The 14,960-nt window shown below is 49.1% G+C and overlaps 4 protein-coding genes across 4 annotated transcripts; 1 reads left to right on the top strand and 3 right to left on the bottom strand.

Annotated features, from left to right (window-relative positions):
• Positions 1 to 249: 249 nt before the first annotated feature.
• N7458_002528 (uncharacterized protein) lies at positions 250 to 1,469 on the top strand (the record flags this gene model as incomplete). The annotated part of the gene is made up of 3 exons (XM_056905911.1): positions 250 to 441; positions 489 to 828; positions 889 to 1,469. The coding sequence occupies 3 exons, from the start codon at positions 250 to 252 to the stop codon at positions 1,467 to 1,469; spliced, it is 1,113 nt and encodes a 370-aa protein (XP_056770018.1).
• A 4,121-nt stretch (positions 1,470 to 5,590) lies between these two features.
• On the bottom strand, positions 5,591 to 7,315 carry N7458_002527 (ferredoxin reductase family protein; the record flags this gene model as incomplete). Its single annotated transcript, XM_056905910.1, has 3 exons — positions 5,591 to 5,823; positions 5,901 to 6,678; positions 6,752 to 7,315. The coding sequence occupies 3 exons, from the start codon at positions 7,313 to 7,315 to the stop codon at positions 5,591 to 5,593; spliced, it is 1,575 nt and encodes a 524-aa protein (XP_056770017.1).
• A 3,712-nt stretch (positions 7,316 to 11,027) lies between these two features.
• N7458_002526 (uncharacterized protein) lies at positions 11,028 to 11,623 on the bottom strand (the record flags this gene model as incomplete). Its single annotated transcript, XM_056905909.1, has 2 exons — positions 11,028 to 11,462; positions 11,510 to 11,623. The coding sequence occupies 2 exons, from the start codon at positions 11,621 to 11,623 to the stop codon at positions 11,028 to 11,030; spliced, it is 549 nt and encodes a 182-aa protein (XP_056770016.1).
• A 1,343-nt stretch (positions 11,624 to 12,966) lies between these two features.
• On the bottom strand, positions 12,967 to 14,520 carry N7458_002525 (ankyrin repeat domain-containing protein; the record flags this gene model as incomplete). The annotated part of the gene is made up of 1 exon (XM_056905908.1): positions 12,967 to 14,520. One exon carries the CDS (start codon positions 14,518 to 14,520, stop codon positions 12,967 to 12,969), a length of 1,554 nt encoding a protein of 517 aa, XP_056770015.1.
• Positions 14,521 to 14,960: the final 440 nt, after the last annotated feature.

Raw genomic sequence — 14,960 nt, 5'->3', positions numbered from 1 at the left:
GGCGGACTGCCAAGTTCACCGCCTTTTTTGGGCTGGCGGCTGAGGGAACTGAGGTAAATCCCGACCGTAGGTTCTGCCAAACACAGCCCCTTGCCCATAATTTACCAATATCAGTTCACAGCTTCTCTCTCAGCCGTCTAGGATCCTAGGAGAAAGACCTCTAGCCGGAGACAAGTCCCAAACCGACAACCGAGCCTAGCCGACAGAGCCATGGAGCGATTCCTACTTGATAACGCTATGCGACATCAAATGCTTGTCCAAAGGTTTAAGCCACCCCGCCAGAAGACCGAATCCAATTCTGAGGCTCCCACTTCCAACATCACTGTCGCCACTCGCATTCGACCCATATCCAATGGGGAATCATTATCTGGACAAGTTGTTGCTGTTTTCCCGCGGGCTGACAGTAGCGGAGTCGTTGATCTGCATGAGCTGCGGCGCGTTGTACGGGGGTTTCCCCCCTTAAATGTCAGTGCTAATTCCCTCTCCAGGCATTGTTTGAAAGCGATTTTTATGTAGCATTGCGAAAGCAACACTTGTTTAGAGAACTGACGACGATTCACCAGTCCTCCTCATTTCAACCTGGTAGAGTCTTTAGTGCAGATGATAGGACTGAAAAAATCTACGAAGACGTGGTGCACTCACTCATTCCCTGGGCCTGGGATGGTAATGTGGGAACACTTTTCGCCTACGGGCAAACGGGATCAGGGAAGACATTTACTATCCGTGGACTAGAGCATCTAGTTGCGAAATCCCTTTTCGACGGAACATTAGAAGGTGAACGAAATATTTACCTTGCTATGTTCGAACTTGCCGGGAACTCAGCATATGGTAACTCCTCCGTTGAAATTGATTCCTACTTAGCCCCAAACTAACCGTGTCGCCCATTAGACCTCTTGAATTCTCGCGCGTCTTTCTCAATCCTGGAGGACCACCTCGGCACGACCCAATTGGTGGGTATCCAAGAGTATAGCATACGAAGCACAGCAGAACTACTTGCCCTGTCCCAGAAGGCAAACGAACTGCGACAATCAGCGCCGACAATCAAAAACGACGGTTCTTCACGATCGCACGCAATATGTCGCATCCGAATTGAGGAACCATCACACGAGCCAGCAGAAGGTGGGATCCTATACCTGGTTGACCTCGCTGGCTCAGAGGCAGCGCGCGATATATTTTCACACTCGACAGAGCGGTTGAAGGAAACACGCGAAATAAATATGAGTCTATCAGTACTAAAAGACTGCATCCGAGGCATGGCGCGTATCGATATGGAGAAGAGAAAATTCTCAAAGAAAGCGTATATCCCTTTTCGTCAGAGCACGTTAACCAGAGTCCTAAAACATCTATTTGATCCGTCGGAGAGCCGCAAATGCCGGACTACAGTTGTCGCCTGCATCAATCCTAGTTTCCTTGATACAGGAGCAAGCAAGAACACGTTGCGCTATGCGGAGATGCTTTGTAAGTCTTAGCCAGCTCGGAGCTGAACGCTGCATTGTCAATCTTCTAAGCTGTTTGGGTGTCATATGTTTAATCAGTGTTTTGTATTTTTCTTCTGATTTCGGCCCTTCTTGGTTTTCTCCGAGTCAATATACACCCTGAATATACGCCGTGCTTTCCCGTATAAATCAGCGGATAAAGAAGTAAACGATCCCCATAGATGATCCAAATCACACTCTCAGTGCGAGCCTCTGGAAGTATCAAGAAAGTCCCCACAACCACCTAGTTGATAAACAGATCCCTGGTACTGTTATTTTCCATTGACTCTGCGACTATTGGTCATGTTGCCGAAGTAATACATAAGTGAGTGAATCACCCTACACAGCATTTATAACAAATGCAATATATAAAAACTGCCTAAGTTACTGAATCATTGTATTTGTTACAAGACATTGCGGATATGGAGCTTAGGTGGTCTCTTAAAGCCACGAAGGCAGGCCGGAAATATTGGTCGACGTATTCAACGAGATACATATATCCACGTCTCGCCTTAATATAACGCTATTTGAAAGTGTCATTTGCATTTAAGTAGCTGTCAATCAACCCAATATAAAGCCATTCACTGAGAGTTATCCTTCCTGCCTTCCAATCTCACCGTTTCAGGGCAACAGCGTGCGACACCTCGCGTGACCAGTACAATATGGGCCCATCCTAAAAAGCAATCAAGATCCTTGGAAAGTCCATGTTTGTTTGGGGGGAAGTCAGATTAGATTCGATACTCGCAACGAATGAGACGCGTCGCAGATGACCAAACCAAATCCGCGGGAATATAAAGCAAAATACCCTCCCATACCAGGATTAGCTCTATACAGCGTAAGCACAGCCTTCTATGTGCTGAATGGCAGGCGAACAGAGATTCACAAAGGCTGCGCTGCATGTGGGAAGACTGAGGGGAGCTGGCAACCTTGGACTGGAGGGAAGGCGGAAAGCGGGCAGACGATCTTGCCAGACCGCCAGGTCTACCAAGGTCTTCTATGTACGGGATTCGATGTATCATTACAGGTTTATTATAATACGCCTCTGAATGACGTATTAGTCATTACCTCAATAGCTCTGCCCAACTAATAGAGCGGTGACCCTAAACAGAACTAGCGTATTTCGGATATATTTTCCCTGAATCAAATCCAAAGAGTGCGAGTCAAACTGATTTCGAAAATTACTGTATGAAGCGATCGGTCTGTATGACGCGAGGCTGAGGGAAGCATTAGACCGAGGAACCGAAGGGCGACGAGCTTTAGACTTTGACTGTTGCGATACAAAAACTGTTGTGTGCCGAGCGGGAGCTAACCCCGGACCGATAGCGGACCCACCTGCGGGGCCTCCCGAGGCCACGCCCACAGACACCCAGGAGACCAATTTCTCGGTTGAGGATTTCCAGCCTAGGGTGACCAACATCCTAACGCGAGCCACACGAAAGAGAGGACGGCATAATGAGAGCTATGCACCCGAGGAGAGTACCGGCCGGGTCACTACCCGGGAGGTATGGAAGCTCATCAACGAACTGAAAGACATCGTCCACCGCCAGACCACGCTCATCGAATCAACCAAAGCCGAGCTACAGCAGGTTAAACGCGAACAGAACGTCCTCCAGGAACAGAACCAGAAGCTCTTTGAAGAAGTCAAAGCTCTGCGAGGGCAACTCGAAAGTCCGCCACCGGCGCCCTCGGCCCGGTCGTGGGCCGCCGTCGCAGCTACAGAGAACAACGTGAACTCTAAACCACAAACTTGAAGTATTTTTGAGCTTCACGGGTGCGAGGACCCAGGGATTATGGACAACTTGTGGCTCTCTGGAGGGCTGATTGGACACGGCTATTTGGCGGTTTGAAACCGTGACCCCACAAGCCTTTTGAGTCGCTTCAACTTTTCTGACGCCAACGTTTACTGCTAGTTATTCAGTCAATTAGAAGGAAGTAGGGTATTCAAACCCTAGGGAGACGGCCTTTCAAGGTAATAAAGGGGACTGTTGAAGATTTCTGTATTACAGTACCTAGACATACTCATTATTCTTTAGCGTCGGATTATAGAGGATTCAACATCATATTGCAGATTGTATCTAAATTTCGGATATGATATCTCATTAGTCAGTTAATTTGAATCAATTTCAATCGTTTCCCTGCGGTAAATTGCACTTAACAAAAGGTGTGTGGGACAAAAGAATGCCTGAAATCGAGATTCTGCCGATTCTAAAATTGCTGACAAAGGGTTATGATAAAGTGATCCCTATCGTCCGCCGTAGATACCATTAACATGGCTACTGGTTAAAAGATAAAAATGGGCAACCTACGTTAGCCGTGGGAATGTTCCGCGGCGACGCACGTGATGCGGCGGCCAGGCCGGGCGTGACAACCATAACAATCAGAGCGCTGATCAGCACCACAAACATTTTTAGTCCCGATTGACTCTGTCACCAGCGTAAACTTCACTATGATGGAAATAAGCTGTTGGAGTTTCATGATTATATCTGACTGGTCCGGAATGGTGGGGTGGATATAATTTGTTTGAGCCAGCGTCATTCTGTATAAACGTTGAGGGTAGACACCCCATCCGATACTTCGGGAGATGAGGGTTTGCGGCAAAGCTGATGTCTTAGCATCATACGTTGTAAATTTGAAGTGAATGTTGAAATGTAATTCGTCAGACGGCAACCGTTCAGGCCGAGAAAGTTTATTCCCAACGGTTAAGTGATGGAGCAGGACCCTGCTTGACCGTTGGCAAAGTGAACAGACGGCCATATAGCCATAACAGCCATGGTGCGTTGCTATCGCACAGGTGCTAAATGGGCGACTCTCATGTTCACATGGGCGTTGTTCATCGCTCAAGCCGCAATGTATCTACATACACGATGCGACATCTGACTAAACACGATTTCTTACGAGTGCAATTTTTATGATTGTGTGTCTACAAAAGGTATTGGCCGCAGTCGGGCCCTTCCATTATGGCTGGTGTCCTAGGTTACTCTTTTTTCTCAATTATCTTGGACATTGTCACGGTGCGAACATGCATTGGTTTCATGGAACTGGGTTGTGGGTGAACGCGAGGTATGGCTAGATTCCGTTCTGCTGGTTATTTGTCTTACTTTCTCACGAGCGGCGAGCAGAGCCAGATTTTTCATAGAGTCCTTCACCATGAGTGGTAGCGACAATCACTCAGTGAGAGGCGAAAGGCACTTGGGCAATCAAGCAGCAGAGGCAACTGGTCATGCGCGACAAGTGAAGCTGCCGATTCTCGAGCTTCAATGCGAACGGTGTCATGGCCACCGATCAGCCTCGTACCATATCAAACACTACAAGGACCCAGTTGAATTTCCTCGAGTTGGCATTTGCTCGCGACGTCGGACGAACTGCGCGATAGTCAAGTCGGCCAGATGTGAGATATCTTGTGGGGGCCTGCCCGTACTGTACGAACTTCCGGCGAACGAGGCAGCAGATCATGTCGGGGATACACGGCCAAAGTTTTACAAGGGATAGTGTAGAGCAGACAGTATTTAATGAGACAATTGCTGACCTATTTTATCTGGTGCATGGCCAAATTTACACTGATTGATTTCATTAATGACTCGTAAGCTGTGTGCTGTACGAACACGAGCCTCTCTCTCTCAGCCTCTCTCTCTCTCTCTCTATACAGACCTCTGTCCCTCGGCCAATTTGTGTGCCACCCACTTGTCATGGTTACTTAATTGGTGACCTATGCCGTTTTCTGAAGATCCATGCACATGCCGCCGTGGGTAAGTTTGCAAAGCCGTAGGCGGAAGCTCGATTTGATGAGCTGGTCGAGTCAATCTCATCCTAAGTTCTTGAGGCGCGGAGACCCGCGTAGGGAGCGGGGCCCTTGTACTATTCTCCGGATAGTTCTTCCGCGGCCATCGGTGGCAAGGCCCCAGATCAAGACTGACCAATTGGAGGCGATGGCTAGCGTGAGGTTGAATAATCTGCCGAACAGTGTTGGAGATCAACGGTCCTGCGCATACTTTGTGCTCAAGTAAGTAGATACTCAAAGCGGACGATTATCCACGAAAACAGAAATACCAGTAGAGACGCACCTGCCACAGCCATATCCCCAGTCTGATCCTGGACATATCGCGACACTTCTTTCCTCACGTCTGCTGATCCTTCATAATAGCAAACGCGATTGCCAGTGTTGACAGAGCGCTCTGGGCTGCCATCTGAGCTCGTTTGTGAGCAATAGATGTGAATTTTGAGTATCTGGCTACCGTCAGCACCGAAATCGCACAGCACGCAATCTCCGCCGCTGGGGTACTTACATTAAATCCTTCTTTGTCAAGATCAAACATTCGTTGGAACCAGAGGACCAGCCACCGCGGATAGTCTGCGAGAAAATGGTCAACCTCCTGTTTGGTCAAGCCTTCCAAAAATATAGACTAGGCCGAGGTGAGGACATCATACCGAAGACCCCGCCCTGCCAAATGATCTCGAGTTTCCGCACCATCGCCTGGCGCTTACGGCTAGCCTCTACGAGCATTCCAACATACGAAAGGACTCGGAAGAATCCCACTTCCTCGACGATGAATAGGACGGTGCCGAAGCGGGAGAAGTCATCGGCGCACCCATACGGCCCAAGGACGACGGCAGGCTGTCTCAGGGTTGGGTCCAGGCTTTGCGGATCAAGGACTTTTCGATCACTATCCGCTTGTTCTGCCATGTTCCTGGCCAGCACCGCCCGGTGCAAAGCTGTCTGGTAGAGCTTGGTAGTGAGGCCGGACCGAGGTTGAGCCACCATGTGGATGCGCCCTCGGCTGTCAACCTCGTCCTCTTCCCAGACGGCCACGTAGAAGAGGAGAAGCTGCAGGCGAGCGCGCGTACCCGAACGGGGCAGCCACACTTGCACGTACTGCCCCGGTCGCATATTCCATCCGACAGGGACCGTGATATCAAGCCACAAAAGCCGATTTGGTGCGTTCATGGTGATTTCGTAGGTAGATTTTTGCCACGGCTTATAGGCCAACACGGTCAGCAGACAAACCGTGAAGCTGGCAAGGAGCCACAAACATATCGCTCCTAGTAAGTACCAGCGATATAGCGAGTGTCGTTCGGCGAGATGATAAACAAGGGCGCCAATGGCAATGACTGCTAGTGCATAATGACATTTCATCACGACTTGCGGATGGCGCTGCCGGATCGCCTGAAGGGTCATCAGCATGACGAGAAAAAGAGAACACCCTGCCTGGGAAATGTCAGCTCAATCACCCACAATCCGATCATCAGGGGTTTCAGCTGCAGCTATGTAGCTCACATACGACGAGTGGGACTATGTACACGAATGTGGCCAGAGTGGACGTTTGGGCGATAGACACTATCGCGGAGCCATGTAGCAGCGACTGGAGGGTGCAAAGGCGGCCAAACCACCGATGCAGCCACGCGAAAGTCTGACGGTTCATGTGCAGGAGATCTGCTGGGAGGCCAAATGTTATGCCGGTGCACAAGGGGAGAAAGTGGACGACTGCCAACGCCCCCGCCCGTTTCTGCGCTTCTGCCCAGGAATGTGTTCGGAAGCCGATACCAACGAGATTGGCAGCGAGTAGCAACGCCACTGTCAGTGCCTGTAGATATGTTGATATGTCAATCCACTGCAAGGTTCGAGGTAAAGAGACAAACAGCAAGCGTCGCCACGCGCTGGGCTGTTGCGACGTGGAAGCCAGCCAGAGCGCGCCATGGCAGCGCCTCCATCCCCACCGACCGACATCTCTGCCGAGCCAGTAGATTAACCAGACGATGAGCACGCAAGCGGCACTGATGCTGTAAAGTTCAGGAGCCGAGAGGTTTGAGAGCCAAGCGAGGAGCCTGGATGCAGTCTTGTGCATCCTGAACTGCCATCCCGGACCTCGCGGGTGGGAATGTGGCTACTGGACTATATGAAGGCGTAGAGGGTCCACTGAGTGTTGTTAATGGTTGCCATCTTCATTGTTCTCATTAATCAAGGATTCATAGGCACCTAGATCAAACAATCTAGATTTTGCCGTGCGGATTGCCGATCTTAACAGATAGATAAGGCGAGAAAGACAAGGGCAAAAGGCGAAGACGGTGGTCAAATAAAGCGAGACAACGGTAGCTAGTTAAACGGTCGCAGAAGATTGACTGGCTCTCCAACGCCCGACTGCGTTCTTCATTTTCATTCCACCGTTGCGGGCGAGGATCGCGCCCTCTCGTCTCCACAAGCAGGCCCACTTAGGTCGGTTGAAAGTGCTCCCACGTTCTGAGATTCCAGCTCCACCTCCAATGTATTAACCCGTTCTTCAAGATGCCAAGCCCGTTGCTTCTCCTGTTCAAGGCAACGGTTCTGGTATATCATGTGGGCTTCAAGTTTGGCCTGTTCATCTCTTCCATTTTGTATCTCAACCTGCAGTTGATAATTCGTATTGAGCAGATTTTGATATGCACTGGATAGCCTATGGAATTCCCCGGAGATTTGAAGAATTATCGCCTCTAGCCGTCCATCAGCGCGCTTCATGCGCTGCTCTGATGAATAATGGTTCTTTGCCTCCCACGGAAACTGTGGATGATTGTTTGGGAGCGGGGCTAATCGAGCGGTTTGTGGAGAGACAGCGGTCAAAAACCGCGCTTTCGCTGTTCTTTGTGGAGGCATATCGTAATTTCGGAGCTGATGCGCTTGAGAGTTGAAGTCATGAATCAGAATGGGCTTTCTGAGATACTCGCACAGTTTATATGCTCCTGAGGTGGGATACACGATAAACGCCAGCAGAAGTAAACATCTCTCTAAGCAAATTGGCGTTCCAGGAGTCAATGAAGAGATCCTGGGAGTAAGCTATCCGTTCCTGGGGGCATCAGCATTGAGTTCCAGGATCTCGGGCCCTTCGGGGAGCGCCTGGCAGCGTTCCTGGGGGCGATCCTGTGTATTCCTGGAGACGATCCAACCGGCCCCCAGGATCCGTAATTTTATAAGCGTCACCCTTAGTTTCGGGCCGCATACTGGTTGAGTTGGCTCTGTAGTTGGCCGAGCGGCCTTTAGCACGGATGAAAGGCAGTTTCTGCCGAGATGATCTCTCTCGTCAAGAAGGCCAAGATCCTTATTTTGGGAGGATGATTGCATTGAAACAACTCCACTGGGAAAAATAAGTCACACTCTGCCTCGTACGGTGCATAATAGCACTGTACCAAAAGTCGTAGAAGGCTGTTGAGGATTAGTCCTCTATTCTGTCACACTGTATGATTGGGTTCTCATGTCATTCTACTCGTCCGATAAAGCCTGTACTCGGCGCCAGTCATAGCTCTATACCGTCCTCGTGAGCTACTGTAGTCACGGAGCCCCAGATAAAGCTTCATCTACGTCTTTAGTTGCATTAATTTCGGGACTTCAGGACACCCTATACAGCTTTTGATATTGAGACATCCAGTTAGGGGAGGTTGAAACCCAGTGGCTTTGCTTAACAATATCTCCGTCATTCTGCATACAAGACTAGCGTCCAACACTGCTCCTGTTCAGTATACGACCTTGAAAATCACTGACCCAATGAGTCGCTGCTCATTTCCTGTTTCAACCATGCTGTAATTTGTAATGCCACACCCGTGTCGGCGTGCTTCACGTTGAATATCACACGATGCCATTCTCCGAAGTCTCCAATGTATAAATGGCTTCCCTGGATCATTTTTTGCACACATAATGGGTTATCGTCAACGCGCGATGCACTCAATTCCCATGACCCTTTATACCCATCAGTATGGATCAATTCACATTGGCCCTCAACGTACCATCACAAATCAGAATATGTCGGGAAAGCGTAACAAGTGCATTCAAGGGGTTTTGGATGTATAAAACAATCAACTGACGCTCAGACATGTCCATAGATACAGACTGAATGTCAGACCCGGGGCCGTCATTGATTTCAAGACTGACGGCATCCATTTTGCGCTTGCTTTGCGATCACGTTTCAAGAGAGACCTCAGTGGGTTTGATGAGTTGACAGCGGGAATTGGGGGATGTTTGGCGGCCGTTGAAGGAGATATCTCTGTAATATTTCATCCCAATTACTCCGCTCACCACGGTATATATCATACTTTTCAGGTGACAAAGCTTCGAAGCCATATACAGCCTTTTTTCACCTGGGGAAAGAATCCATGCTCCTGGGAAGGGCCCTCTCGCTCCTGGGTACTCGCGGCTAGGCCCTGGGAGCGTAGGTAGTGTTCCCAGAGCTCTATAGGCTCCCAGAGCCCAAGTTCTCGTTTTCCAGGAATCACCTTTGATGCTCCCAGGTCCAAAAATAACCGTTCCCAGTACAGTATGGGCGGTTGTTTAATTTATAACGATCGCAAGTGTCTCCTAGGCAGCCCTACATTTCTTTCTCGGCATCACCATGTGGTCCGAAGCTATCCAGTACTCCGTTTTGACAACAATCTTATCGGTCGTAAATGGCATACGGATTGCAATTTTGCATGCCCGACACCCTGAATATCGACTACAAATCGTGGATCTAGCGCAATGGATCATACTTTTTGGCTGTTCTATTGTAAGCTTGGCTTTGACCTGCAGCAATGCCAATGACTACAGTGTTGGTGTCGCTCTTTTAAGAGGAATCATTTCGGTGCTCATACCGATTCCTTGGGTAATGCGAAGCAACGTTGTGCTGGTAGATCAGAGCTAACACGAACGCATCAGTATTGCCGAATCAGTCTCCAGCTGATCGGATTGGATAGCGCTCCTCATCCTTTTACAATCGGGTTGCTGTGTTTTGTCGCATGCTCTACTTTGAGTAAGATTGCAGCCATGATGGTAGGTACTTTTAAGGACCCCTCCATGTGGTTTGGAGTGGCCTCTCTGCTCTGTTTCGATTATCTTGCCATGTCTGGTTTCTACTGGTGGCTACGAGGGCGAACCCTGCGGGGGTATCCAGCTCGAGTCCAAGTAAGCTACATCGCGATTGTGCTTTCGATTCTATCACTTCTTCTTTTAGTCGTCGCCGTCATTGGTGTTGTCTTGGACCGCTGGTTATTATTGCTAGAGGTAAGCCATACGAGTCTCCTTATACTTGAACCCGTGCTGACTGTAGTAGCTGCAGATTCCAATTGTTCTGCTCTCTTCACTTATGCTGCTTCTTCAGGGTAAAGTGGCCAATTGTAGCTCTATGGATGCAAGAGCGCGCCTCAGATCGTTGAGTACGTGTGCATGAGAGCTGCCGCATACGCAATGAATACGGCAAAGGACACTTGCTTTCTCACAGGTCATATTACTCTGTAAATGGGTCCGCTTCAAGGAAATTGTCATCGTGGGGTGGGTGATGCGGGCGACTAAGAGGTACTGTAATCTACAAAGAAGTGATTGCGGAGATCTAGCCGTACGCCTTGAGAAATGTTCTTTCTGAAATTTGAACCGTGGGTCATAGTAAAATATATAGTCACAGAGAGAGTGTGTTGCTTTCACGAGTCATCCCACAGCTATACTATAACATATTTCATACATATCATAAGAGTATGCCTAGCGAATACCCATGTATAGCTTTCTCAGGCTTGCCTCTATATGGATCCCCAAGAGTGCTGACGAACCAGCTCCCGGCCCTTCTACTATGGCAATCTCTCCGTGTCATTATTCCCTCCTTGTGAGTCTTCAGGTGAGACATTCAAGCCCCCGCTGGCCGTGCTGCTCCACTCGTTGAGTAAGCGAAACATCCCCCGCCGAGCATCCATCAGCTTCTGCTCTAAGGCATGAAAATGATAAAGCTGGTCATCGTGGGTGTTCTTCAATTGGTTTCCCTCGAGCTGCAGCTGCGAACTCATGGCTCGCAACTGTTGATTACCCACTTCAAGACGCTGACTGTCGATCTGTTTGGAAACTGACGACTCCCACAGACGGCGGAAGAGGCTCAACAGACGAGCACCCTGAGCCGCCGCTTTAGGGTCATCGTGCTCCATCTGTGCTAAGGCCTCAAGGACCGCACGGAACGGTTCCACAGCTAACTTTCGTTTCTCCTCTTCTGCGTCTACGTCACGGACGTGGGACTGCTGCCGTCAGCGAGATTCTCTAGATACCGGGGAGGGGGTCTTACCGAAGAGGTCTGGAGAACCTTGGGAATCTCAACCTCGCCTGGACCTGGTTGTCCTGGCTGCAACATGCCTTCACGCTCACATTCCTCCACGGATGGCTGAGTTGAAGCGTCCATTATGAGATGATCTGGGAGAAATGGACAGGATGGGGCTGTTACTTTATAGTCAATATTTCTTCTCTATTCAAGTTTAACAGCGCAAGCCCTGTTGGGAAGACTAGAATAGAATAATCATGGACAGATTATGCATGATGAAGACTCGCGGTTTGCCCACTGGGTTGATAAACGCCGTCAAGGATGGTCTCCCGTTGGTTGATGGTCCCGTATAGAGATGGGCACCCCTCAAATATCATAGGACGCATTCATGATATTTTCCGCCTAGAGCCATTCCTATCTATTTGTGCACTGGCTGTTGTGTCAACGTTGAAACATCTCATCCGGTGCACCAGCGAGAATTGTATTTATATGCCTCTCAATGATGGACTGCGAGGACATGTTCCTTCTGTACCATGCGGGTGGAAAGTACCGTACGATGGGCACTCGGCCTGTTCGTCTGGTTAGCGCCGCCCATCTGCTTAGCTAACCAAGGGCGTGGCAATATCATTTTGCACAATAATTGCCGCTTTCCTCTATACGTTGAAGGAGTAGCACACAGCACATACCTGGACACTGAGCTTAACCCCCAACACAAGCTCTCTCAGCCATTTCGCCTCACGGTCGATGGTGTAGGAAGCTCCCTCAAAGTCTCAACAGTGTGGAGAAGCTCCAAGGTCACCCAGATAGAGTACAGTGCTTGTTTCGGAAATGAGAACACCACTGATTGTCGCCCCCTCGACATGGTCTATTATGATCTTTCGAAAATCAATGACCCATCGAATACTGAGTATGGAGTCCGGATTGAGCCAAGCTATAGTGGATGTCCAACAATAAATTGCCCAGCACAAGTATATCGATGTGAATCAACCTACTACCAACCTAACGACAACTATGCAACTAAAGCTTGCAATGTTGGTACAGATCTAAAAGTCACATTTTGTCCGCAGTCTAAATGACGTCGTGCTAGACCACGGTTGATACCGATCTTGGTGCTGAGTTCAGATCGTGGTGTACCACCTAGAGGGAACGTAAGCAATGGGAAATATTACGGCGCTTTTAAATTTTGATAACACCTTTATCAGTCAGGTTTGAGCATCTTTAGCCCGGAGAGAGGCTGCTCAAGTACGCGTTCACTGCATTTGACCCTGAGGTAGTTATTACGTGTGGGTACTGTATAGAACGGAGAATTTCAAAAAATGTTCCTCTTTCCCAGAGAAGCTTTCTTTCCTAGTGTCCGATTCAAACTAATTTGCGAGGTATTAGGGTAAAAGAAATAATCATCATCATCTACAGTCATAGACGGAGATATATTGGTACTGTAGATATTCAGATTCGCTATGCTTTCGGAGAGAACCGCTTTACTATCATTCTTTGGCCGGTTCTTCGAAACGTCGGTGCAAGTCGATCTGATGTTGAATAGCGCTTCTCACTAAGCTGTTCCCCGTCCGACTCGCGTCCTTCATGGAGCGGGTCGACAACCTGCTGTCTTGAAGCAGTTCGCTGACCACTTGTGTGTTTCCTCGCCTAGCTGCTAGGAGCAACGGATGCTCAAAATGATTATTCTCCAAGTTTGGATTGAGGTCAAGGTGCTGTGATAGTGCCCTTACGATCTCTACGTTTCCATGGCGGGCCGCGATGCACAGGGCGGTATCTCCAATCAAGCAGGTGCGCTCGTTGACCAACAGCTTTTCACCTTGACTCACAAGTAGCTGGACCGTCTTCAGCGTCCCAATCTCCACGGCTTGGCAAAGAGGTGGATCTCCTCCTCTCGCATTGAGGGCAATACCCGGGAAGTCGAGGAGCATTTTCAACGCATCATTTCGCCCCCACTCCACAGCGAGTTCCAGAGCGGATTTCCCTCCGGCTTTTTGATTCACATCGACCCCCGGTGTCTCCAGCCAGGCTTGTAGAATCGTTGTATCTAGCCTCAGTATGGCGTGATGTAGACAGCTCAAGGGCGTGTCATACTTCCCGCGACCACCGATGAAGTTGATGTCCACACCTTCATGCCGGAGAAACCGTTTTGTAATCTCATCGTACTGTGAGCCTGATGCCATCCATAGCGGCGTGTTGCCATTCTTGCTAATGGGATTGGGATTGATACCGGGATGGCTCAGGAGAAGATCAACCAGTCCAGGGGAATTCATTCGCACGGCAAGATGGAGCGGTGTGTGACCCTTCCGATCATATCTTTGCAGATCTTCTTTTCTTTCCTCAAGAAGTTGTTTGATTGCCTTGGGTGAGCCATATGATATGGCTTGGTGTAGGGGTGGATCGTCGCTCTCCAGAATTTGTTGTCTGAAGGCTACAGGGAGCAGACGGTGCGATGTTATCAACTCCACCATCGGAGCTCGGTTTGCCTGAATCGCCAAATCTCGTGGAGAGTGGCCGGCATGGTTCTTGATATCAAGGTTGGCTCCGCGTAGCAATAGCATTCGTGCAATACCAATCCGGCCCCAGAAGACCGCCATGTGTAGCGCCGTCCCTGCTTGCCCATATTGCGTGTGAAGAGCAAGGCCAGATTGATGCAAGACCTTCTCCAATAGATTCTTAGCGATACTAAATCCGGCGTATCTGACGACATACCAGAGGGCATCTTTCTGTTTGCTGTTCTTTAGGCGGGTGTCCAAATTGGGCTGCTTGTATAAGAGCTTAATCACAGCCACTGACGAGTGCTTGATCGCTCTCATCAAAACAGTCTCTCCTCGGTAAAACGAGTTGATATTGGCCCCGTGGTTAATCAAGTCCTGGAAGAGAAGACGATTGTTGCACTTTGCTGCTAGGTGGAGCAGGTTGCTGTTGCGATACTTGATATTCAACCGGAGGGTGAAGAGCCGCAACTTGGAGAAGAGTTGAACCGAGGATCGCGTCAAAGAAGTCACGTCTTCCACATCTAAGTAGAATACAATCAACTCCATAAGCTCATTCGGTAAGTTCGGTAAGTTTGTCTAGAAAGTCTTAGTTCTTCCCATTCTTCGATTGCCGGCGGTTAAGAGAAAAGCAGATAATACACACCATGGCCAGATTTAAACGTGATCGTACTGCGGATGCGTTGCTGGACACCCTTCAGTCAAGGACGTTTTTATAGCAATTTTAATCAAGAACAATAGGATTAAACTGAATTTAAAAACCACTCAAAGTAAATTTGTGCTCCTGGGAGCTTTAGGGCTCTGATCCAGGAACCAAACGGTGGGGAATGGTACAGGTGACATCAATATTAAACTTTTCAAGTGGTACTCGCAAATCGAATTAGACGAGACTTCCTTCTTGGAAGGCTTCTGCCCTTCTCAGCATCCCGGCCGGATCTAGACGCCGGCCTTGAGCAGATTTTGTCCACAGCTGACTTGACTCATTTCAA

Source organism: Penicillium daleae (genome assembly GCF_028827525.1).
Source record: "Penicillium daleae strain IBT 16125 chromosome Unknown utg000002l_segment0_segment0, whole genome shotgun sequence".
NCBI lineage: Eukaryota > Fungi > Ascomycota > Eurotiomycetes > Eurotiales > Aspergillaceae > Penicillium > Penicillium daleae.
This window is presented reverse-complemented; position numbering and strand designations above follow the sequence as displayed.